General features: G+C 29.2%; 1 protein-coding gene across 5 annotated transcripts in view; it reads left to right on the top strand.

The window, feature by feature from the left end:
* LOC145296052 (ATP-dependent 6-phosphofructokinase-like) overlaps positions 1-27,500 on the top strand; it is a 224,438-nt gene that overhangs the window by 185,027 nt on the left and 11,911 nt on the right. For 2 of the 5 annotated variants that reach the window (XM_080142108.1, XM_080142107.1), the window contains one exon: positions 7,126-7,240. In XM_080142108.1, coding sequence (XP_079998234.1) covers positions 7,126-7,240 — 115 coding nt within the window. Of the gene's footprint in view, positions 1-7,125; positions 7,298-10,315; positions 10,356-20,219; positions 20,256-27,500 lie in introns of those variants that run through there. The other 3 variants (XM_080142111.1, XM_080142110.1, XM_080142112.1) reach the window with 3 other exon arrangements.

Genomic DNA, 27,500 nt, shown 5'->3' with positions numbered 1-27,500 from the left:
ATATATATTTAGGTATATATATGTATATATATTTATATATGTATATATTTATAATTGTATATGTATATATATATTTGTATATGTATATATATTTATATATATGTATATATATTTATATTTGTATATTTATATATGTATATATATTTATATTTGTATATGTATATATATTTATATTTGTATATTTATATATGTATATATATTTATATTTGTATATGTATATATATTTATGTATATATATTTGTATATGTATATATATTTATGTATATATATTTGCATATGTATATATATTTATATATTTGTATATGAATATATATTTATATATGTATATATATTTATATATGTATGTATATATATTTATATATGTATGTATATATATTTATATATGTATATATATATTTATATATGTATATATATGTTTATATATGTATATATATATACGTATATGTATATATATATTTATATATGTATATATATACGTATATGTATATATATTTATATGTATATTTATATGTATATATATTTATATATATATATGTATATATGTATATTTATATGTATATATATTTATATATATATATGTATATATATTTATATATATATATGTATATATGTATATTTATATGTATATATATTTATATATATATATGTATATATGTATATTTATATGTATATATATTTATATATATATATGTATATATATTTATATATATATGCATATGTATATATATTTCTATATATGTTTATATATATTTATAAATAAATGCATATGTATATATATTTATATATATATGCATATGTATATATATTTATATATATATGCATATGTATATATATTTATAAATATATGCATATGTATATATATTTATACACATGTGCATGTATATATATGTATGTATATTTATATATATACATATACAAATATATATACATATACATATACAGTGATGATCATATTTATTGGCACGGTAAAATAAAAGTTAAATTTTGTCTAATAAATTCTAAAAAAGGGATTAAATTAAAGAAAATAACAAAGTATATTATGTATTTTTAACTGGCCTTTCCGATGCAGCAATCGGATTTTAGAAAAAATAAATAACAAAGGAACAACAAACATAATTGCAAAAAACCCTTGTTCAAAATTATTGGCACGACTTTGTTTTTCTTTTAGTATCAGTATAATATCAATCAATTTCCGGTTTACGTGCTTTCTGAACTTTTTTATAGCCATATTATGCTTGTTTAACGCTAATTGAGTGAATAATTTTTTTCAGATAATTTTTAGATAGCGATTTATTTAAACTATTATAAGTGACTAAATTATAATTTTCAATCGCCATGGTTAAAACTAAGGAACACAGCGAAGACGTCAGGAAGCTTGTTGTAGCATGCCATTCCAATGGGGAGGGCTATGAAAAGATTTCAAAGAAGCTAAACCTTCCCAAATCCACTGTTAGAGCCATAATAAACAAGTTAAAATCGCAAGGCCACGTTATGAGTTTAGAGGGTAGAGGGATAAAAAGGATTCTTTCCCCAAGAGATGAACGGAAAATTGTTCGTCAAGTAAAACAAAACCCAAGGATCTCTGTTGGGGAGATTGTTGATGAACAGAGCACCTCTGGAGTGAATGTATCTCGACATACAGTTGGTAGAGTTTTGAAGAGAGCTGGTTTAAAAGCATGTCGTCCGAGAAAGACTCCCTTATTGAAGCCTATGCACCTGAAAGCAAGGCTAGCCTTTGCAAAACGTCATATTGATAAAGATGTTGCATTCTGGAAACGTGTTCTATGGACTGACGAAACGAAAATAGAGTTATTTGGCCATAATAAAGTGTCTTATATTTACAGAAAATCTGGCGAAGCTTTCCTGCCTAAGAACACCATACCCACAGTGAAGCACGGTGGAGGCAGTTTGATGTTTTGGGGATCCTTTGCTGCCTCTGGACCAGGGCGACTTGTTAAGGTCACAGTTAGCATAAAAAAGGAAGATTATGTTAAAATATTGGATGAAAACCTGAAAGACTCTGCTAAAGAGCTCTCACTTGGTCGTCGTTGGTGGTTCATGCAAGATAATGACCCAAAGCATTCGGCTAAACTGACTAAGAAATGGCTTGAGGACAATCATATTAATGTTTTGGAGTGGCCATCACAAAGCCCAGACCTTAATCCAATTGAAAATTTATGGCGAACATTAAAATTGAGGGTAATGCAAAGGAAGCCTAAGAATCTTATTCAATTGGAGGATTATTGTCAGGAAGAGTGGGCTAAAATTACTACTGAAGAGTGCAACAACTTGGTTGTAAACTATGAAAAGCGACTGAGGAAGGTAATCAAGGCCAAAAGCTATACAATTGATTATTAAATAAATCGTGCCAATAATTTTGAACAAAGGTTTTTTGCAATTATGTTTGTTGTTCCTTTGTTATTTATTTTTTCTAAAATCCGATTGCTGCATCGGAAAGGCCAGTTAAAAATACATAATATACTTTGTTATTTTCTTTAATTTAATCCCTTTTTTAGAATTTATTAGACAAAATTTAACTTTTATTTTACCGTGCCAATAAATATGATCATCACTGTATATATTCATATGTGTATATGTATATATTTATATGTGTATATGTATATATTTATATGTGTATATGTATATATTTATATGTGTATATGTATATATATTTTTATGTATATGTATGTATATTTTTATGTATATGTATATATATTTATATGTATATGTATATATATATTTATATGTATATTTATACATATATATGTATGTATACATATGTATATGTTTATATGTATATATATATTTATATATATGTATATATATATGTATATATATATGTATATATATATATGTATATATGTATATATATATGTATATATATATATATATATGTATATAAATATTTATGTATATATGTTTATATGTATATATATATTTATATATATGTATATGTATATATGTATATATATATATATATGTATATATGTATATATATATATATATGTATATATATATATGTATATAAATATTTATGTATATATATTTATATGTATATATATATTTATGTATATGTATATATGTATATATATATATATATATGTATATATATATATGTATATAAATATTTATGTATATATATTTATATGTATATATATATTTATGTATATGTATATATGTATATATATGTATATATATATATGTATATAAATATTTATGTATATATATTTATATGTATATGTATATAAATATTTATGTATATAAATATTTATGTATATATATTTATATGTATATGTATATAAATATTTATGTATATATATTTATATGTATATGTATATAAATATTTATGTATATATATTTATATGTATATGTATATATATTTATATGTATATATATTTATATGTATATATATTTATATATATACGTATATGTATTTATATATATATATATTTTCATATGTATATATACTTATATGTATATATATGTATATTTATATGTATCTGTATATTTATATGTATATATATATCTATGTGTATATATATGTGTATATATATGTATATATATATGTATATGTATATATAAATATATGTATATGTAAATATACGTATGTATGTATATATATATATATTTATATGTATATATATGTATGTATTTACATGTATACATATGTATATATGCGTATAAATATGTATATGTATACATATATATGTATATATATATATATATATATATATATATATATATGTATATACGGTTTTATATGTATCTATATATAAATGTGTATCTATATGTATATATATATATATATATATATATATATATATATATATTTATCATTCAACCACGGTAGTGGTTGAATATATTTTTAAGTCCAAAATTGAATGAATCGAGGCACATTCAAACCCCTACCACTAATTCCGTGCGCAACCAAATTGCAAATAGGTTATATGGTTGGATAGAACACCTCATTAGCTACATTTTGAAAAAAGAATTTCGAAAATTGGTTCAGTACAAAAAAAGTTACAACAAAATATGTGGGTTCACAAACAGGAGAGTAAGTACATATGTAAGTGACGAACGCTTTTTTATTTTATTTTGCATAACTTTTTTTTGTATATAAATATTTTTTACTGCGATTTTGCCAATATGACATGTTAGCGTAATGGTTAGAGTACCGGGGGTTGGTGGAAAGATTTTAGGTTCCATCCCATGTATCATTTTTTTTTTATGATTAAAAAATTGAACTTTTTTTTAATAACTAATTTTTTTTTTTTAACTCTCCTTATGAAATAGATATGCGGTTTTCTTTTCCTAGATGGTTTAGATTTTCAATGCAGCACAGTACGGTTTGCGATCTTACCATACTATTCTCCAATGCTTTAATAGCTGCTTGACTATCTGAATGGATAGCTATTTCCTGTTGCTGAACCTCTTCCATGATCAGAACCTCAGATTCAAAAGCCTTAAACATGCGCTATCTCTCCTTCTTCTTCGGTTTTTGTCGTGATGTTTTCACGAATGTTAGAGCTGACTTGTCAGACTTAGGTCTGAGATCCTGCTCTTCGGTGAAGGTGGGGGTGGTGTTTGGTACCACACCAATGGTGCCAGCTCATGACTGGTGTTTGGTGTTGTATCCGATGATACCTCTATGGTGAAGACTTCTGCCTGGAAGACCGTCCTCAGTTTACCAAGATAATAAGATTTTTGACAGGTGAGGTGGTTTGAGTATTCTATATAAACACTCGCACCAATCCTATTATTCATTTTAGATCCATCAGTATAGCATTTGATTACGTTGCTTTCCAGCTCTTTTTCGTAATCTCTTGCGCCCGTTCTGTCATAAACCATACACGTGAAATGCTTTTCAAATGATCTGGTTTTAGTCATAAGGTCACCCGGCACATGCAAGAGTGGTAGTTCCTTCCAAGCCTCATTACACAAATCCACGTGACTCTTTGTTTTTCCAGTAGTCCCAACAGATCTTGACCACCACAGATCCATGAGATCTATTCTATAGGATCCCCGTATCGCTTCTGCCTTCAGGAATTCTTTACTCGGAGGGATATTCAACAGCATCTCCAATGCTCCAGTAGGTGTGCTCGGATATGCTGAAGAAGTCATTAAACAAGCAAGTCTTTGTACCTTCTTGAGTTTCTTCCTCAAGTACAGTTTCTCTGTCCCGCGGATCCAGGAAACACATGCATACGACAAAATGGGACATACCATAGCAATGTATATCCACCTCATTACATGCGGGTTAACTGCCCAGGTTTTCCTCACAATTTGTTTGCATTGCATAAGGGCTGCAGTCGCCTTGGAGGAAATCTTTTCTATGTGGCTTTTCCTGGTTAGCTTACTGTCCAGGATTACCCCTAACAGCCTTGCCTCGTGCGAAAGTTTCAATTTCTGTCCACTCAGAAAAAGGTCACCAAGTTGGCAATTCCTTTTATATGTAAACAAGACAATTTCTGTTTTACGGCTACTGAATTCTAATTCATTTCGATTAGACCATTTATTAGGAATATTTAATGCCATTTTGGCAATGCGTCTGACCAATGATGCTTTTGAACCCGCGACCAGCACTGCGATGTCATCAGCATCAGCCTGGCCATAAATATTCCTATTTTTGAACTCCTTTAAAGAGGATTCAGCATACAGTTCCATAGTAAAGGTGATAAAATCCCACTTTGGGGGTTTCATTTAACTACTTCCCTTTTAACAGTTGCCCTCAGTAGTTCTACTTGAACTGTTCTGTGCCTCACCATATACTCAATCCATCGGATGAGTACTGGTGGCACATTGAGTTCTCATAGCGACTTGAACATACTACTGAAGGGTATGTTGTCAAAAGCTCCAACGATATCTAAAAAGACACCGAGTGCCATCTTCTTTTTTTGTTAGTTTACGCTCTATACAGATCACGAATTCATGAACCGCAGTCTCGGTAGAGACCCTGGCTCGGAACTACTGTGATTGAATGATAAATATTGCATAAATGTGTGTTTGAGAGCTAATTTTTTTTGACAATCATTAATAAATATTATAAATTTATATATTAATACAATAGCAATGCCTGGAAAAATCATGGATTATATGGAAAAATGTGCGCATGAAAAATAATATTCTTAAGATTAGTTAGTTAGTTAGTAGATGGAATTAATAATTTTATAATTTACATAAAAATGAATTAAATGATCCTAATTATGATATAATAAAATTATTAATTTTTATGTTAATTATAAAATTATTAATTCCATCTACTAACTAACTAACTAACTAATGAATTAATTTTATTCAAACAATTTTCCCTACATAAATATATGCAAATAATAGAGGGGAAATAAGTTCAATCCAGCGACTGACACCCTTTCTAACTCAACAATAAACAACAACATATGCAAATGATAAATAAAATATTTATCAATATTCAAATTTTATTTTTAGCTGCAATATTTTAAGTCTAAAAAATTCTTATTTTTTACTTTACTAAAATATCTTGTTCTTTACTTTTCCAGGTTGAATTTCTTGTCCTTTACTTTTCCAGGTTTAATAAAATCTTAAGAATATTACTTTTCATGCGCGCATTTTTCCATATAATATATATATGTATAAACTAAATATTTATCTTGGTTTGAACAAATAAAAATCACTTAAACACAAAAAAATCAAAATAACTTTTTACATTGTTATTCCAAAAATATTTATTCATGAAATGACTTCCTTACAATGAGTTTTTTGTTGATTTGAATGTTGTTAAGATTTCAGAAAAATTAGCCAATAATTATTTGTATTTTCTTCATAACCACAAAAAGAATATTTTTTATTTTTATTAGATTATTTTCATAATTACATCAATAATATATTTCATTGTAAAAATTGATCAGCAATTGTGCAAAAAAAATGAAACTTTTGTTTGGCATTCCGCGTTGTATGTAAACTGCTTTGAAAAGTCTGACAATAACACAGTCCTTATTCTGTATAAGTACCAAACTTTATTTTTATTAAAAAATATTGAAAATATTTTTTGTAAATTATTGCCATAACATAAAAAAAAACATTGTTTTTATTTCATGTAATAAGATTGTCATACATTCTATTTTATCATTCTTTTAATGTGAATTTCAGAAAACGTATCCCCAAGAACCAGTGGTGGCTGAAACTGCGTCCTTTATTGAGGATTTTGGCTAAGCATGAAACCGTGGCTTATACAACCGAAGCTGTGGCAGCTGGTGTGGATGAGGTAGAAGATGAAGACAACATTTAGTAGAGCACACTTCACATAAACAAATATTCTAAATGAGAGAAAATAATTTAAACTAAATGGAATTTATTTCTTCAGAAAACTGCTTATAATAAGGAAGGCTGTTTTTTAAATTTTTTAATTAAGAAAACTTTATAATAGGATTTAAATTTTTCTCTTTCTTTTAATTCTTAAAATTCTTTTAATCATTTATGATTGAGATCAAAATTCAGTGTTATTCATTTAAGCTTATGCATTTTTCTTTTCATTAATTTATTATTGATTTCGATTTTCTTAAAAGAATAACTTGAATTCTTGAAACAATTTTTGGTGCTTGCTAATTATGCCAGCTAGAATTAAAAGAAAATCTATTTTATAGTTTTATAGATTGAAATAGATTTTCTTCTAATTTTAGCTGGAATAGTAAATATTTAAAAAGATGAAAATATTAATTCTCCAATAATTCGTAAATGAATAAAATAAATAAATGCATATTTTAAATAATTAAATATTAGAAAAGTGTAATTTAAAAAGTTTATACAATTTCCTTTTGGCAGAATCTCATATTTATTGTACTAATTTATTATGCTTTTCAATACTCTTGTGGATGAAGAACAAAGAAGTTTTAAAAATAAAACTTAATATATTTACTTTCATATTTATATATTTTTATAAATTAATTTAAATTTATATTTTTTTTGAAGTTGGTAATATTGAAATCTCATTTGTCAATCATGTTTACTATTTAAATATTTTTGAATAACTTTTTAAAAGTATGAATTTTACGCATTATTTTAAAGAATATTAGAACTAGTTTTGGCTTTTTTGGTTCCAATTCTTTATTTTTGAAATACAGCCAATTCCTTTAAAATTTTTGTATAAAAGAATTCATTTATAGTCACGAATTTAATAGTTTCTGTATATTTTTTTTTGTAGAAAATTTTGAGAAAAAAATATTGAGGTTATTTTTAAAATATTTCGAAAGTCTAAGGAAAAGAAACTCTTTTCAATGTTGCACATTTTTCGGTAGACAGCTATAACACTATTTTTTAACTATATAAAAATTGTTAAACTGTTTTGTTTTTACACCCTTAGTATAGTGCAACTAATTATATTGATATGATATATTCTCAAGTTAAGTTTTGTAATAACCAATGAAAAAACATAGTTACTGCTTTATTTTTATTGGTAAAGCTTATTACCAGACTAATATACCCAGTTAAAAGTTTCACTTTCTTGATATAGCATCGACTATTTTATCACTCTATATCAAACTATTTAGGAATACTAATCTTGTAACATTAACTCTAAAGTATCCTATAAATGTGTTCATAGATCTTATTCTTAGCTTATGTCATTTGAGACTTTTTTTGTGAATAATATTTCAGAATGTTAATCTCGTTGATTTTCATTAAAAAATCTTTCAGTTTTTGTAACTTGCTTGTTCAAGTGAAATTATTACCTGTGAGATATTTTGTTGATTTTAATAAAAACTTGAATTCCTGATTAGTGTGCATTTCTGATTACTCTTCCGGCAGCATGATGATGCGCGCGTCTATTTTCTGAATTTGTTGTGTCATTTCTTACAACTTTCAAAACATGTAAAATGTTATCTTCTTTCCTCTATTGAATTTAAGTAGTTGCATCACCGACTGCTAGAATATAAAATGTATCTATACTTTTCATTTGTAACCTTAATCATTTTATAAAAATTTCTTTACATTTTTATCATCAGCATTATTTTGCTGGAAATTTATGTTGATGACAGAATTAATTTCTGATTTTACAGGAACTCTGAATATCAATAATTTAAAAGTATTGTCATTAATTAAAGCATAATTTTATCAAAACGTTTTTATGGTAATTTGAGGACAGTTAAAAAAAATTAATTATTGATTTAAGATATTCTCTGTTATGATTTGTTTCATCATCTCAATTATTCTATTTTATTAGCTGTCTTTTATCACAACGTATTAGATTATCGTGTAAACTGCGAGAGCAAATAGATGATGGACAATGAAAGAATGATTGTAAAAATGTTTATAAAAATTATAGTCCATATGTCATTTCTATTTTCACATTATTTGTTCAAACATTTGAAGAGTATACTCTTGGTGATACATTAAAACATATTGTAAGTTGTAATTAATTGCTAAATTTGTAGAAATGTTTAATTTAAGGTATGGTTTTCAAATTCTTTTGAATATCAAATATATTTATACAGAGAAAGTTGTGTATTGGTCAATGGTGATTACTGATAGCAAATAAACTAGATTTTTTTTATTTTTTGTTGACATATGTTGGATGGCTTTTAGAAATTGACTTTAAAACTAACTTTAAAATTTAAATATTATTTATTTAAATATTTTCAATCTAAATTTTAGGCACATACCTAGAACTATTATCACAATTGACAAGCCAAATTTCAGAAGCTCAACCTAAAGAAGTTACATTTAATCCAAAAATGGTTCAAAAACAAGGATTTTCGAATGCTTATCTGCTCACTGTTAACCAAAATGCAACTTTCTCTGCATATTTGATATTCAAAAAAATTGAACATCTAGTTTATTATTGAACAAGCTAGTTCAAAATGCATCAAAATATAAGTTTTGGTACTTAAGAAAATAATTCAAACTAAATAGGATGATACAAAAAATGTATATTGACTATTTTAAGATGTTTCCATGTTAACATGGAAATAATGTTACATGAGGTTCAGTTTAATTCTATATTACAGTTTTACTAAACCAAATTTGAATAGTGAAAGAATAAGTTCAATACAGAAACAAATGAATGTATTTTACTTTTTGCCTTTATAAAATTAAGTAAAATTGTTACAATTTAAGTGCATTTTTTATCACGATAGTATTCATCTATGGTTTTGTAAAATTTTCATTTCATTTTTATTTTTAAGTATAGGATAATGTATATGCAAAAATGAACTTCATAGTAAATTATTTTATCCTGTTACATAACAGAAACGGCAAGAAAACTAAGTATAAAAAACCAAAATTGTCAGTAAAAGTTTAGAGAGTTGGCAATTTGTTTCAGGTATCTATCTTATTTGATTTTCAGTTTCTTCACCATTCTACTCATTGATCTACATTTAACAAAGGTATAATGTTGCATATCTACGAATTAGTGTTTTCTTTAGTTATTTTAGTGCATGCTTGTTGTGGATTCAAACCAGTGAGCTATCTTTTCAGTAAGCAACTTATTTACTGGTTAGTAGAATGGTTTTATATAAGTTTCTATTATTGATCATTTTGCTGTTGATAAAAATGTATAAACCAAAAACCAAAATAGGTTGTTCACTGGAACTTGTTTCATAAAGCTTTATTCCTTTTCAAATAGTATTCCCTTCAATTCTTATCCATTTGAAAATCGTTATTTATATATTCGCATACGTTTTTGTTGAATGAAAACGAAATTTTCTTTTGCTCATCGTAAAATTACTTTTGTATATCTCGGTAACATTTTAAGTAGTCTCTCTCTCTCTCTCTCTCTCTCTCTCTCTCTCTCTCTCTCTCTCTCTCTCTCTCTCTCTCTCTCTCTCCTTTTTACTTCATTAAAAAAGTATTTATATTCCTCACTCTATATATCCTTTTCTTTTCCATGATTCAAATATTTATTTTTTGGAAGATTGATTTTATTCAATGTAATAATCTACCTTCAATAATTTAGATGGATCTTTTATAGTTAATCTATTAAAAGATCATATTGATTCACTATACACAAGTAAAAAAAATCTGTGTACATCAAGTTTGTCAACCCTTACATCAAAAGTCAATTTTGCTAAATTTATCAAGGACATATTTTTGTGAAATTCTCTTTGTATTGGCCATTAGTTTTGATTATAGCACTAAATTGATTGTGTGATGCATGCAAATATTTTTTTGCATGTAGTACTTCTACCCTCACAAACATAAAAAAATCATATATTAAATTACATTAATTTAAATTAAAATTATATGAAGCTATAATAAAAATTTAATGTCACTTTTTTCCAGTAAAGAAGACAAATTAAACATCCGTTTAATTATAACTTTTCCCATTCCGTGCAGATTTATATTTTTAATAACTACCAATACCCAGTAGTGCTTTTATTTGCAATTTTTTTTCTTTTTCAAAATATAATTTTTATTTCAACAATGATAAGTCTGTGTTGAGGAATACAGAGTTAAAAGCCCCATTCTCATTAAAAAAAATTTTTTTAAGATGCCATCTACATGAATTCAAAATATTTTAAGATGCCATCTACTTGATCAAAATATTTTATGGAAACAATTCAATTCTTATCAAGATGTAGCAATGATCTACCAAAAAGATCTGGTGAATCAGAATCAAATATTGATTTGTAGGAAGTAAGTAATGACAAAAGTTTAGAAAACAACTGACTTTATATAGAAGAAATACAACATAATGTATTATGCTCTGTTAATATTTCTAAAATTGCTTGTAAAGTTGTATTGAAAATTTAATTTTTGTTTTGTGATGCACCAAAAAAGAAAAGATTCAGTTTATTAATAAATTTTGACTGCTTATTTGAAAAACATTAATGAATTGAATTTAGCTTATTTAGAATCATTTCGTTATTTTAAATGTGCAAATATAAAACTAATGCATTTTTGCTAGGTGTGCAGATTGTTGCATCTTCTAAATTAATAAATGCAAAAGATTTTTCATTTATCTGACGTTTGCATAACTATTTTTGAAAACCATTCATAAATTATTATTTAGTGTTATTTGTAATTTTATTATCTTTCCCATATATATGTAATAATTTTGCCAATATTAACAGTAATTATTCGAAGTGATTTAATAAAATATAGATAAATCTTAAAATATTATCTGATTAATTTTCAAGATAATAGTCAGGGAGCAGTTGTCATCTACTTCAAGAATTTTGCCAAAATTGAAATTTCACTTGGATATGATCAAGAACATCACAACGAATAACTTTCAACTTGTCTTCCAACTATTAGCATCATATTTTATCACGAGAGGGCGCTTTTCCAAAATGGCTACGAAAATCATGAGAATATAGTAGAAACTTTATTTTTTGCCAAAATATCAGGAAACTGGGTTGTCTTTCAATGATTTTCTTAACATATAGTGAATGCCCCCATATTTTAAAACCAAAATCACTGGATACAGGGTAGACAAAGGGCGCTTTTGCCTAAGATGGCCTCCAAAATAATGCACAGCCCATAGGAATTAAGGGGAGCGTTTGGTTCAAAACTGAAATTGCCTTGTGGGCATTCATACTCCTATCAGTACTATATGGTAGGCTGGGTTACCAATGTTGCACAAAAAAAAATTGATACCCCCCAATTTGGGGACGTGAAGGGGCAAAAAAACAATTTTCAGCCCGATTTGGCATAATGTTCCAAATCTTATAACTAGAGAAACACTGGGCCAATTGAGATGAAAAAAATATATGGGTACACTATAGAGACTGCTCTAGATAGTAATTTGCGGCAGAGAGATAATTTACATTTTCAAGTATTCTTAATGAAAAAAAATATATATATTAGGTATAGTTATATTGTACATTTCTATATCATTCCATGTCATCTTCACTAATGTCATCTATTTCTTCATTGTAGTCCTCTGAATTTTCACAGCCATCACCACATCCACAAGCATCAGAGCACATTAGTGAATTCTTATGGCATCCACATCTGTTTGTCATACAGGAACTGCGGCAGGAACATTGACGCAGCTCTAACAATGCTTCTGGTGCTGGCACATTAATATTTAGTACAGGTACCAAATAACCATCCTGCCTCTCCCATGAAAAATTAGTTGCTGGTGGAATGCTAGGGCATGGTTTGGTGAATAGATTCCACACCAAAGCCATGTAGAATGCCCTTTGTGTGTGCGGTATGAGAGTTCCTAATGTAGGAGGCAACTGTCTTCCTTCCTTGGCATTTTGTGCAAAGAGTGCCCATCTCAGTTCTTTTATACTCTCTGATGTCACTTTTCCAGAAGGTTTATACAAAAGGCATATGTAGCGTTCCATCTGGTTGACAACCCACTCTGGAACATCAGTACTCTTTCCAAATGCTGCAAAGGTATCAAGCAGGGGGGTATCACATGCCATAAATGCCTTGAAGTGACTTGTGACTCCTTTCCCAGCAAATGCACCAGTGTTGTCAGTCCATATGAAGGCATACCATCCCACTAATGCTTTTGCTTTCTTAATGCCGAGCTTATTATAGCTTTCAAATATTGAAATCCTCTCTGTATTATTCCTAACAAAGCACGTCATTGGCGGGATTAATGGATAGTTTCCAGTAAGTAACACAAAGACACCTGTATCTACTGAAAATATATCCACTTTAGCATTTTCATCTTTGTGATTGACGTCCACAGCATTAAGCAGTACCAACTGGTCACCTTCCTCTAAGCAGTGACTTCCTTCTGACATTTGTGGCATGGACACAACATTGGCAAGGTGGCAATTAGCTTCTATGATTGTGTCGTACATAACAAGAACCTTCTTTGACTTTCCTTGCTAGTGTGCTAGTACTTTCTGTGATAGATATTTGGTGAGCTCAGCCTTTGTCTGGATATGTGATAGAAACATCCTTATATTCTTTATGTCTGTACTGTCATTAACATGATAATGGATAGCTGCTGTTTTCTTGGTTCTCTTGTCTCTTGTGGTTTGTTTGAGAGATCCTGGTCGATATTGGTCAAAGACAACACGTATTTCATCATATTGTGCCCCCATATCTTCAACCATTTCAACAAATTTGTTTACAAAATTTAAAGCAGAAAAAGGGGGTATGTGCATGCCCTGAACACTGTCATTTACATTATCCATTACAGCCAAAGCCATTCTTGTTGTTATTCTCTCCACCTCATCATACGAAACAGCCGCCTTCATGTCTCTGAGCATTTCCACTTCTGAACGTGACCTGTTTGCTTGATATGATGTAAGGGTCAGACCAACTGTAAATTGTGTATGCTTATCCTTCTGGAACCCACCACCATCTTCAGATTCGTAGTTTACTTGTCGATTGGATCTATATGAAGACACAATGTGCTGAGTTAAATTTCTTGACATTTTCTCTGCTTCTTCTTCTCGTTTTATATGTAGACTAGTATGTAGGCCATATGTTATCCACCTTACTAACTGTAATAATTTTTTTGGTGTTTCAAAGTCCTCAAATGAGCCTAGATATTTCCAATCTTTGATGCTATCTATTTCTTGTCTAATTATCTTTGATGCTTTACTTAGGATTTCCATCTCTTCATCTACATCTGACACTTCACACTCACGAGAAACAATTTTGTCTTTAATTTTCTTGGAGACAACTACTTCAGGTTTAGGACCACGCTTGACAAAATCAATTCCAGGAATCTTCTCAAGAAGACGCTTTTTCAAAAGCTGCTTGCAGTTGCTAGTTAGAACTGGCACTTCATGTTCTTTAAGGAGTTTAATGTACATCATTGATTACATTCATATCAATGCCTGGAAAAGTATCACTGCTAGTTAATCTTAGTTGGACAATGTTGACAATTTCAATAATAGATATAGCACCTCCAATGTCATCATTTTCTGTTTGTTGGTTGTTGGCAGTCTTTGATGTTTCAAGGTATCTGGTTTCTTTTCTTAAACATGTCAAGTGGTATTTTAAATCTTGTGCAAATGCATCCATTGCATCTATAAGGAGTGCTAGTCTTGCACGGACATCTTCACTTGGACTACAGTTCTTGATTTCCAAGAATTTTTTCCCCATGGACTCGCTGCACACTTCATGAATTTGTTCTCTGCCTTGATCTTGAATCAAATGTTTTCCTTGATTTTGGTGATACAAAACTTGTACTTGGCCTTCCCCGCTTTTTGCTCATTGACTCTTTTAATTCTTCTTCATGACTCCTTTCAGCTTTTGCAAGATTGCTTGTGTTACAGAATGATTTGTAACACTTTCTATGGTAATGGTAATCTGTTCCTCTAACTATTTTCAATGTATGTATTCTATCACAAATGTTTCTGTTCTTGCCAATTCTACCCCATCTTTCACTACACAATCTGATATTGGAGAGGGATGTTTCAGTTGCAGTAGAAAACAGATCGTGCAGCTTCTCGTCGCATCCTCCATATTGCCGTTTCTGGTTACTATTGCTCCAAACACAAATCTAAGGCCAGCTGCAGCCGTGCAAAGGAAAAATACAACATTTAGAACATTGCAATATAATAAACTTAAGATAATCAATAGAAATAAAGACATTTAGGGTTATTTGGGGGATTTTAGGTATTTTTGTCAGTAAATTAGGCAGCCAATTTGAAAATCGCTCTCACGCGCTTAAAACGGCTCTGAAATTTGGAAGACAAGTTGAAAGTGATTATCTATGATGACCTCCAACACATACAAGTGAAAAATCAATTTTGGCAAAATTTCTGAAGTAGCTATTAATTAATGACAAATGCCCCCTGACTATAAGCAATTTGAACCAAACTAACTAGAAAGAAATATATATTGACCAGACATGAGAAAATGTCCAGAAAGGGAGGATGGTGATTGTTTGATCTCTCTCTCCTTCCTTTCTTCTTTTTCATTTCTTTATGGTCTTGTTTAAAAGATAAATTAGAAAACTTTCAATAATAAGCTGGCAAAGTTAACTAGTTAAACATAAAACTTGACTCCCACAAAATGAAATGCATGTTGAGTGCTATAATCAAAACTAATGGCAATACAAAGAAATGTTCAAAAACTATATTTTAAATAAGATATACATATAAATCAAAAGTATTAATTCTTCCAAATAAATGGATAAATGATAGGTTTACAGTACAGTAAGTGTTTAATTGGTACTTGTACAGTTTAGTCAAGACATTAAAAAATGAAAATATCAACAAAAAAAAAGGTTATATTTCACGTATCCGTTATGAAACAAAGTTCTCAAAAAAAAAATTTCACTTAATTTCATCAAGTAGTTTTTTTTTTTTTTTACAGCGAAAAAACAATTTGTTATGATACCAAGCAAAAGGTTCTATTTTTAGGAAGAAAAGCTAGAATTAAAGATGGGGAGGGAGTTGACAAAGGCTTCCTTTCTAGGGCAATTACTCTTGACATATCAAAGGCCTTCGACAAGGTATGGCATAAGGGTCTACTTCACAAGATTTCCAGCTACGGTATAACTGGAAATGTTTTCTCAATCATTAAATCATTTCTCTCCAATAGGCTCATAAGAGTAGTGGTAGATGGACAAAAATCGGAGGCCTGCAATATAAATGCTGGAGTCCCTCAGGGGTCAATCCTGGGCCCAACTCTCTTCCTGATCTACATCAATGACCTCCCTAAACACATACTTAAATCATTCGTTGACATCTATGCTGATGACACGACCATCTACGGCAACACATCAAAGGCTGTAAATGACAAAGTTCTCTCTGATTCTCTCTCCTCTGATCTCGAGCGCGTGGTTCAGTGAGGGAAGATGTGGCTGGTTACCTTTAATGCATCCAAAACCAAACTCCTATCCTTACATCATCAATGCTCTGATCCCCATCTGGCATCAATTGTGATGGATGGCTCTCGTCTGGGTGAGGCCCCGTGTTTTGACAAGCTTCTGGGTTTGACATTTACTCCTGATCTGAAATGGAACACGTACATGAAGTCTGTTGCCAAGGTCGCTGGAAAGATGGTGGGATCCTTCTACTGCTCCAGAAGATATCTCACTACTGATGCAATTCTATATCTATATAAAAGCCAAGTACGTCCAAGGATGGAATACTGTTGCCAGATCTGGGCAGGAGCTGCTAAAAACAGCCTATCCTGCCTTGACAGAGTACAAAATAGACTTCGTGGCTTAGTGGGGGATGCCCTTTTCTCTACCCTGCAACCTCTCTCCCACAGAAGAGACGTTGCGAGCCTATCCTTGTTTTATCGTTATTTCCATGGCAGGTGCTCGTCTGAACTCCAATCTCTGATCCCCCCTCGCCAATCTTTCACGAAAAACACCCGTCTAGCTGAATCCACTGTGAAAAATTTCCCCCACTCTTTATCTGTGCCTAAATCAAAACGTGGATTCCATGAACAAAGCTTCTTTCTTAGAACTGCACGCCTGTGGAACTGTGTTCCGTCTGCCTGCTTTCCACCGGACTACAACTTGGATGTCTTCAAGTCCAACGTTAACAAATTCCTAACGAACCGCCCCCTTAAGTAAACACTTCATCAAATCTCCACACTAACGTAATGTACTTGCAATAACCCTTATCCCTGAGTGGCTTCCGGGCCTTGATAAGTGGTGATCACTGTGAAAAAAAAAAAAAAAAAATGTCGGCACTTTACATGGAGTTATCTCCCCATGGCATGTTGTTCAGCTTCAACAAATTTCACAATGGCTGACTTCAACGCACTCCCATAAGAACGTGTTTTTCCGCTGTAAAAAAAAAAAAACTACTCGATCAAATTAAATGAAATTTTTTTTTCGGAGATCTTCAGTCCAAAACGGATATGTACAATATAAACTTTTTTTTATATTTTCATTTGTTTAGTCCATTTTTGTGGGGGTGGTCTTGCTATAACATCACAATATCTAATGAGATATATTTTTCCTTTTGGGGGTCAACTTACTAGTTTTCTGTAAAGATTCTTTTTCTTTTTTTTCTTTTTGTTTTTTTTTTTACTGGATCTTTGAAAAATTATTTGTCCGCCATAATTCTTGTAAAAGCTCACTTTATTTTACATTTTTCCTCAGTAATTACAATTGCATCGTCAATCAAGCCTTCCTTTTATATTTCTGATCTATTTTTGTATTCTTTAAAATATATCTTTTCACTTGGTATATACATTTTTTGCATTGTTTGTTGCATTTTTATTTCCATCTGACTTTTTTGGTGCTTGCTAAATGTATTTATAAATCTCTCTTTATGACCATTTGATTTAGTGTTAAGATACAAGTGAGAACATTTTGCAAACATTTTATTTCATCTGTTAATAAGTGTCTGTCACTCTTTGATCAAGAGTTAAATTTTACTGGTGGCACCTTAACTGCAATTGTACAAGCTCTGCAAGATTTTGTGTTTCTCATGTTTGTTTGGCCATTGAGCACAATTTTTAAGTAATGTTTTCATTCAACATATACTGACCTATGTGAAAATCGTTTTTGTGATTTATATTTCATCACAGACGGAAATTGTTTGTAGTAATTTTTTTATCTATGATAAAAGTATCTGTTTTCACTTTTGCTCCAAATTTAGTGTCATTGCTTTTATTGGTTTCTTACTTCTATTTCTATATTTAATACTGGTACAACCATAGTTTTTCTATTAATCTAACCATCTGTGTATCCTTATCTATTTAATGGAACAAATTCTATTTTGAAGTCATAATTTAAAAAAATAATAGCCCATCTTTGTAGTCTATTTGTCAAAAGAATTAGAATTCCATTTTTAGAACCAAAGATGGACAATAATAGTGAGTGATCAGTTTGAATTATAAATTTTTTTCCCTGACCAGATCTTAAATTTTTACGGGGAAATTTCTTCCTATGTTTACTTTAATTTAACTATTACCTTCCTTAGCTAGCTGTGTGCCATTATTTTTTTCTCCATTTCTTTATGCAAAATAATACCTCCTAAGCCCAAATTGCTTATATTTTTTCTGGTGATTATGGTGTGTTAAATTTAAATTAGATGTTAAGATGTTTTCTTTTTTAAAGCTTTTAAACATTGTGTTCAATTCCATTTTTCATTTTTTTTTTAATTTATTAAACAAAGCTCTTAACATATGCATGTTTGAAAGGAAATTTTCATATTTTTTTGGTAAACCCAAAAATGCCTGTAATTTTGAGATGTTAGTTAAAATAGCCATGCATAACACACTTCTAGATGAATCTGGCTTTTCACATTGCTGATTTGTCTGAAATACCGAGAAAACTATTCACATACTGTTTCATCTTTTCAAATATTTTAACATACACTGCATATTGTTCTTATTACTTTTGATTAAGATAACACTGCAAAATTGATATCATTTGTTGAAAAATTGCCAGGGTTGTTCAATCCCCTGGAATAGTTTATTTGGTTTTATAAGGCACATTTTCCATCAGTTGGGATTTCTAAATATTTCTCTGATAAATTGTGTTTTGAAAAAAAAAAAAATTACTCTCATTTAATTTGACTAATATTAAGGCTTAATAATTATAGTTTTCTAGAGCACAAATTTGAATTTGTCCAATGAACACCTATTTCTTTGTTTCTTATCTCTTTGGCTGCAAAGAGAATTTCTTGTTTTGTACAAATATGAATGATACTTTTATGCTTTTTGAATTTACACAGACCTTCATAAAATATTTCTCAGAATTTATTTTGTAACTTGAGTTTTACTTTTTCAATTTACTCTTGTGTTGTTTAGCAAATTTTTCCTTTCGAATCCATTTCAAATCTTGTCTTCCATGATCAGTCCTTTTAGTTCTTCCAGCAAATGTGATATTTGCATAATATTCTCCTTCAAATTTTAGTTTATTTCCAGATTTGATTTTGTCTTGTTCAACATTTGACAAAATGTGTCCTTACCTCACTATTTTCCAGAGTTATTACTCATTGGACAAAGATTAAATGCTTGAACATGGTAAAAGTTATTTTAGTGTTCATTTTTTATATTCTTCTTATGGAAATTGCTTCAGACAAAGTGTGAAGTTGCTTGATGTAAGGAGCTAAAAAAAGATGATTATCACAAAGACAGAAGATTTTTTTTTACTTTTTTTTTTTTTACAAAGGAGTCCCCCACTTATCAAGGCCCGGACGCCATTCGAGGATAAGGGTTAATGAGTATAGTAATCAATGAGACAATATCATAGTAACTGTTAGTAATGGAAATTTGGTAAATTTTTGTGGTTAGATGTCTTCCTATGAAAGGACATTGTCATTTATTTTAACTTTTTATAGGATTTGTTTTCATTTTCCAATATTTTCTACTTTGGTTGCTTATCGTAATCTTCAATGTTTTCCCAAATTCAGTCTAAACACTTTGAATGAATGCAAGAATTCACTTTGGTAAGACTTCAGCTAAGTACATTTGTTGTATTCTTTATGAGGAAAAATGTTTCAGTTTTTCTTTAATCTTTGCATTCTTATTGATTTCATTTATTTTTATTATTTTTTTAGCAGATGTATACAACACCTTTCTATCCCCCTTCCTCCCCTAATTTTCTTGTTTCTATTTTCAGCTTATCACTTAATCACCAATTTTTCCGATTATAAAATTTTTGAAAATAAATAATTATTCATTTTTGAGTCAATGTTATTATCTGTCTTTTCTTCAAACACTTAGAATTTTGAACAAGTTTTCATTTTATAAATTTACATAGTAAACCTCACCACTCTAAAATGAAATAGTTTTTTGAATTTATTTTTATAATCAGAAAATTTGGTATTCATTGGATAGTAATTCTAAGATTTTTTTCCTAAAGGAAATTGATAAAAATCTTAAGAGTGAAGTGTTGTATATTTCTGCTGTTTTCATTTGTTACAATATCTTTTTACACTTTACTTCTTTTAGCATTAGTATCAGCTTTTTAAGAAACTATAGAATTAATCTTATTGAGCGTAAATTTCGAGTCAATAAAATTGGCACAACTTTGTGAAAGATGATCTTTCAAATAAATTTGACTATGTTTACAATGAAATAATTAGAATTTTATTAAAAGTAAAACATTAAAATGTTTTAACTATATATATATATATATATATATATAGTTAAAACATATTAATGTTTTACTTTTTATCATTTTTTTTAATAAATTTATTTTGTCATAAGTTAGCCTCTAGCTAATATTAAATGATTAAATCAGAAAAATAACTTTTAGTTTTATCATTTAATCTTGAAGATTAAAGAAAATACAAATAAAAAAAATCACTAAATTTTTTCATTTTAAATGAAAATTTTATTGTGAAGATGTAAGTTGGACAGGATTATTTTTGTGGTTCATGCTTGATAAATGTCAACAAACAAAATGCCTGTATTTTAAAGTTTTGTGGGGTGGGGACAGTCATTGATTAATTTTTTACCAATTTTAATAAAATATTTTAAAATCAGCCATTCTCGAAAAGATAAGGACAAGATAAATTTTGATATAATTAGATTTGAAAAAATTATAAACGATCTGGAACTATCAACCTTAATAAGCAAGCCCTCTAATTAGATAATTGTTCTAGTATCATTTTAATACCAAGATGTTTTAAGTGATTGTATAGAAAGTGAAAACAAAACTCTTTATGACCTGAAAACACATTTACAGTAGAACTTCAGGATACAGCATTAAAAATTAGTAACATGTATATAATCACATAACATTATAAATAACCCCATGTGATGGGGCAAATACCAAAGGCCGGAAAAACATTGTATTCCACATCGTAACCTGAAAAAAACGTATCCTGGGGCCACTGTATCCTGGGATGCTACTGTACATAAAATATATCTAATGGTAGGATTTTCTTTAATGATTTTCCATTAAAATATCACGCATAACATTAGATATATGTGCATGTACACAGAATGAATAGAAAAGGGTTGTTTTAATATATAGTTTGAAAATTAAGGAAATCTCTATGAAGACCATTATTTATACAACAAGCAAAAATATTTCAACAAAACAGGCTAATGAGAAGTTGGTCACAAAAACTGAAGAGGATCTTGTAAATCATTTTTGGTCACAAAATTCAATTACATCTATATAAGTTGAATTTTTTTCTCCAATTTTAAAGATAAGGAATATTTTGACAATTGTCTTCCTTAACATATTTTTATTAATGAGTCATCATTTAAATGTTTAGTAAGGCTAACTTGAAATGTTTAGTAAGGCTACTTGAAAGTAAGGTATAATGATTGTCGGTTGATTGATGATCATGATATAAATAATGGAAGTTATTAAAAATCTGTAAAGTCAAGTGATGTTCAAGAACATTCTCCACAATTGTTAACATTATTCAGGTCTCAATTATAATCTCCTGTTTCCAGATATTGGAGTTATCAACATACCAACAACAAAAAATTTGTCGTGTGGCATTTGAGATATGGAAAATCTTAAATATTCCTATCATCATTTCTGATGTCAGAAAAAAGGTTACCAGTAAAAATGTGCTTATTCAGCCAAGTTTATTTTTGTTAAAATGTTTAAAAATAATTTTTTAAACATTTTAGAAATTTATTTGAAAATGATTAGCAATAAATATGTGCAGATTTAAAGTTTATGAAAACTGCTGTTCTCAAAACCTGGCATGAAAAATTGTGATTTGCTTAGGTATTAGAAAAGCTTTTACAATTAAATGAGACCGAAATAGAAAATATTATGATTTGTGCATAGAGAAGAGGTATAAGACCTTATTTTTGTAATCATGAAGATTGCACAGTTGATTGCCTAATGGTTGAAGGACTTTACAAAATTGATACCAATACATACTAAGACATTTTGTAGAAGGAACATTTTCAGGTTTTTTGCTATGCCATGAATTTACCATACCTATGTATCTGTCAGCAGGATAAGATTATAAATATTCATCTAAGTCTACAATAAAATGATTTCAAAAGAGAAAGGTGTGGAAATGGTTTAATGGATACTCTTGTGGATGATGAAATCATTTATGTTAAATTCAAATTCTACCGTATTCAATTATGCACTAACACTTTTGGGAAAGGTATGATCCTGGAATTTACCCTACCTTTCAGCAACTTGTGTTCATATCTCAGCATTAAAAAAAAACTCAAAATATGTTCTAAAATAAAAATAGTGAAGTTATGGATTGATACTATTTGTCTCTTGATTTGAATCCCACAGAAACTTTCTGTTTACAAAATCTTTCTGATCAACAAACCCATTTGTGTGAATGAATATATGCTAAAATCTGCAAAAGTTTAATTAAACCATCACAATATGCCATAAGCTTTGATTACATGTTCATCAAAAATTTACTTATTGCTCTCATCTTTCCCTCCATTGATCAATCATGTGGGTTTTATTTTCATGAATATTAATCTTTGCTTCAATTTTCATTGATTTTGCAAAGAAGCTTAATGCAAACATCTTGTAATGTAATGTGTATATTTTTGCATTGAACGATGTTGGTTATGCAAATTATCTGAACAAAAAGCTTGAAGTGAATGTCTTCTTTACTGGCTTTGGTCATTTCATTTGCAAGTTGGTGCTTGTCTATTGTATGAATCCTCATTTAAAACTGTTCTGCAGATATAGGAGATCCTAGATCCTTTCACAATGAAAGCAATGACTATTGCTACAAATTCAACAAGGGAAGTAATATTTTCAATTCCATTTGTTCTATTTTTCAAAGTTGCCTGAGTGTCCTTTCTTTTGCATGCTCTATCATGGTGTAGTTGATATTGTAATGGTATTTTATTGCATGATACACCAGACATCTGATGCTTCTTCTGTGTGCATATCTTTTAATTTATCTAAGCACAACAAATCTTTTTTTCTTTAAAGAATTTTTTTAAACAAAAGATAAATGTAAATATATATTTTATTCTCATCTTATGATGGCCATTTTATGCTTCCTCATAATTTTTGAGGAAGATTGTAGCCATTAGATGTTCTTTATGGCTTGGTTAAAAATGCATGTGGATATGCTTGAATTCAAGTTCTATCGAGACTACAACCTCATTTTCATTAATACTATTGGGAAAAATCCATATATCCTCCTATGGATTAAAATGTTACAGTCATATTTTGTATATATACTTTTTAAATGAAAATTATACATACAACTAAGCTTGGATTGTGCAACTAATCTAAGAGAAGGAAAACTCTGAAATAAAAACCAGTCTTTAGCTGCTTATCCCAGCATTGTTTCCAGTTGTCCACTGAACTTGTGCAATGTTGGTTGAGGAGAGGTGTGGTAAGGGATTGCGCAACCCTTGCTTCACTATAAACTCCTTTTACAGATACCCTTTTATCTATTGGTATCGTCTCTTCAAACTAAAGAGTTAAATATATATATATATGCACACTCTTAAATTCCTTATGTTTTTTGACCAAATATTTTCTGACGTTTGTGAATTTGTGAAATGACGATTGGTTATTCATATTATTTGTATTCATCAGACTACTGTTCTCATCTTGAGTGTGATTTTCACGTTTTGGTCAATGTAACCTCCAACCTTCTTCAGGTGTATCTTGTCAAACTCGGGAATGTTTCTGCCAAACTCTGAGAATATCACTTTTTACAATTGATTTTTCCAAGTATTTTAACCACTGTGCCACAGGTCCTTGTGGACAATTCTGGTACAAATTTTATGAGTCTTAAACCTATTTTATTTCTAGTTGTAAATATCACTATTTATTACTAATTATTACTATGTATCAAGAGGAGATGGACAATTTAAGAGAAACCCTCCACCGAAACAACTATCCAGAGAGCATGACATTCAGACCAGACACAAAAAGACACCACCAAGAAACTCACCACAGTTTGTATAGCATATATGAAGGGCTTGTCTGAAAAACTTCAATGAATCAAGACTATTCAGGAGTGATTCAACTCTCTGGAAACAGCTTGTCAAGCTCCCTACATAAAATCATGACTAAGAACTATATATATGAAATCCCATGTAAATGTGGAAAACTATACAAAGGTGAGACATGTTGTCCACTAAAAGTACGGTTAGAAGAACATCGAAAACCTATAGTACATGGAGAGATTGAAAAATCAGGTATAGCTGACCATATCTGGAAGGAAAAGAGAAACCATCTACCTTTATGGGATGAAATAAAAATCATAGACAGAGAAGAAAGGTGGATTGTAAGACAACTGAAAGAAGCAGCACAAATGCTGGGGAATAACCAACTATTATGTAGACCTAGTGTAGAATTTAATACGATATGGGAACCATTAATTATAAACAATAGATAATATATACAAGTAATAAGAAAAAACATTAAGATATATTGAGAGATAGATATATGTTAATATGGTAATAAATAGTGATATTTACAACTAGAAATAAAATAGGTTTAAGACTCGTAAAATTCATACCAGAATTGTCTAGAAAGACCACTTTGCCACAGTGGTTATTCTCCGAAAGGTTGAAAGTTCAATCCTCAGTGTGCGCGACCGAAAAATTCAATTGAGGATTACTTAGGACCTCTATCCAGTTATGGCTGATGGAACAAGAGCATGCCACGCCTGTGAAGTAATTAAAGGGTGTTATTTGAAATTCTGTCCAAATTTCTGAGTTTGACAGAAACATCCCCAAGTTCGACAAGATACACCAGAAGAAGGTTGGAGATTACATTGACCAAAATGTTGTTAAAATCACACTTAAGATGAGAATAGTTCAATGAATCCAAATAATACAAATATTTTCTATAAAGTGCAATAAACTTTATAAATGAAAATCATATTTACAACAAAATATTTTAGTTTTTTAAATGTTTATTTATATGTAAACAATTTGTGTTTAATATTAACCAAATCTTAAGTTGTTGAATTTTACAATTAAATGTTATTATTATTGAAAAACTAATATTTTACTTGTTTGTTTATACTAATCTTTAACTTAACATATTCTATTTGTTTCTTTTCTTTTCAAAATAGTTATTTGACATGTATTCAGATAAACATATATGATTGAATGACTACACCAATACAATCATGCTTATATCTACTGTTCATGTAAAATTGTAAAATAAATTGACACTTTCATAATGGTGTGTCATAAGATGATTGAGGTGTGTGTCTATAGAGGAGAGTCTAAACAGAAACAAAAATAAACGTATAAAAGAGAATAAATGAAAACTATTGACAGGACCTAAGAAAATCTAGAAAATTCTAGTTAATCTGGGTTAGAAACACATTTGTGTAGCCATTCAACTGTATGTTTTATAGCCCTAATTTGAAATAAGTTTTTACTTATGTTTTAATATATTGTGTTGAGTTATAATATATATGAAATAGTGTATGGAATGGGATAAGCAAACAATTAAAAAATATTGACACAAAAATTATTGGCTCTGATATTTTAACTTGTTTGATATGGCATTTGAGTTCAAATATTAATATTTTTAGTTTGTTGCTGTATTTATTATCTTATTTCATTCATTAACCATTTCAGTTTTTGCTGGGTGAAATTTATTTACCTTTAAACTTACTTCATAGTATGAAAAGAGAAATTATTGATTTTAGATATTTTTATATTCAATTTGCATTGTATTCTAAGGCGTCAATCTGTAAGAGATTAACCACAACTTGAGATTGTAATGATTAAAGTTCCCCCTAAAAAAAGGATTTGTAATGAATAAAAGAGAAGAAAACAAAAAAATATTCTTCAGATGCGTTCAGTTATTAAACAAAATTTTATTTCACACTCAAGTTTGACTAAACTGTCTTTAATAGATTTGTATGAATGAATCTACAAATGCTAGTTAAAATTTAAGTGTGACTGGATGAATAGAGGTTCTTGTAGAAATGTGAGGATGCATCTAAAACAGTCTATGCAATGCACCAACCTCTCCATTGTATTTTAAAATGTTTCGCCAGTTATTGCTGAAAAAGAAATCCATAGTACATTTCTTTGACTGTTTTTTAGTTAGAAGGAAAAGTCTTATCAAACATTGAAAAAAAAAAGAAATGACTGAATTCGAATATAACTAATATAAATTGACGTATGCACAATCCATTTTTATATTTTTTTGACTGAGCTTTGCAAAATTTGGTGCACTATTAATTAGAATAAAATCACACAATCTTCAGAATTGGAATAACTTTTATTGACAATCTTGGCTTTTTTTCTATCTGGGCTTAAACTAACAACTTTTGGCACTGCAGCAGTTTAAAATTGTTTTGTGCACTTTGTTATTTTATCCAATCACCTTACCGATGCATTACTTGGAATGCATTGGAATATAAATATTTGTGTTGACATCTGTATTAAGTTGGCCCCATTTTTCTCACTAGCAGTAACATTAAATTGCTCTATTCAATTTCACACAATAGAAGCATTAGGATGCTTTTTATATACCGTTTAGGTATTTGTCATCAAAGTTGTAAGATTAAATATTGTGCATATTACTTCACAAAATGACATTTTATTAATTAACTATTCTTCATTATTGATTTTAAATTCAATAATTGTTTTGATTTTAATATAACACATAGTTATTTTGTTTTAGTTTGTGGAATAATGTTTAGCATTTATGTTCAAATATTCTTTTACAACCTTTTCTTCAGAGGACTCTAAATTTTAACTTTAAACCTTAAAACAAATTTCGCACACATACCATTGTC

The sequence above is a fragment of the Euprymna scolopes genome, chromosome 16 (genome assembly GCF_053919585.1).
Source record: "Euprymna scolopes isolate OS-2025 chromosome 16, ASM5391958v1, whole genome shotgun sequence".
Lineage (NCBI taxonomy): Eukaryota > Metazoa > Mollusca > Cephalopoda > Sepiida > Sepiolidae > Euprymna > Euprymna scolopes.
The sequence above is the reverse complement of the archived record's forward strand: the minus strand, read 5'-3'. Positions and strand labels throughout refer to the sequence as shown.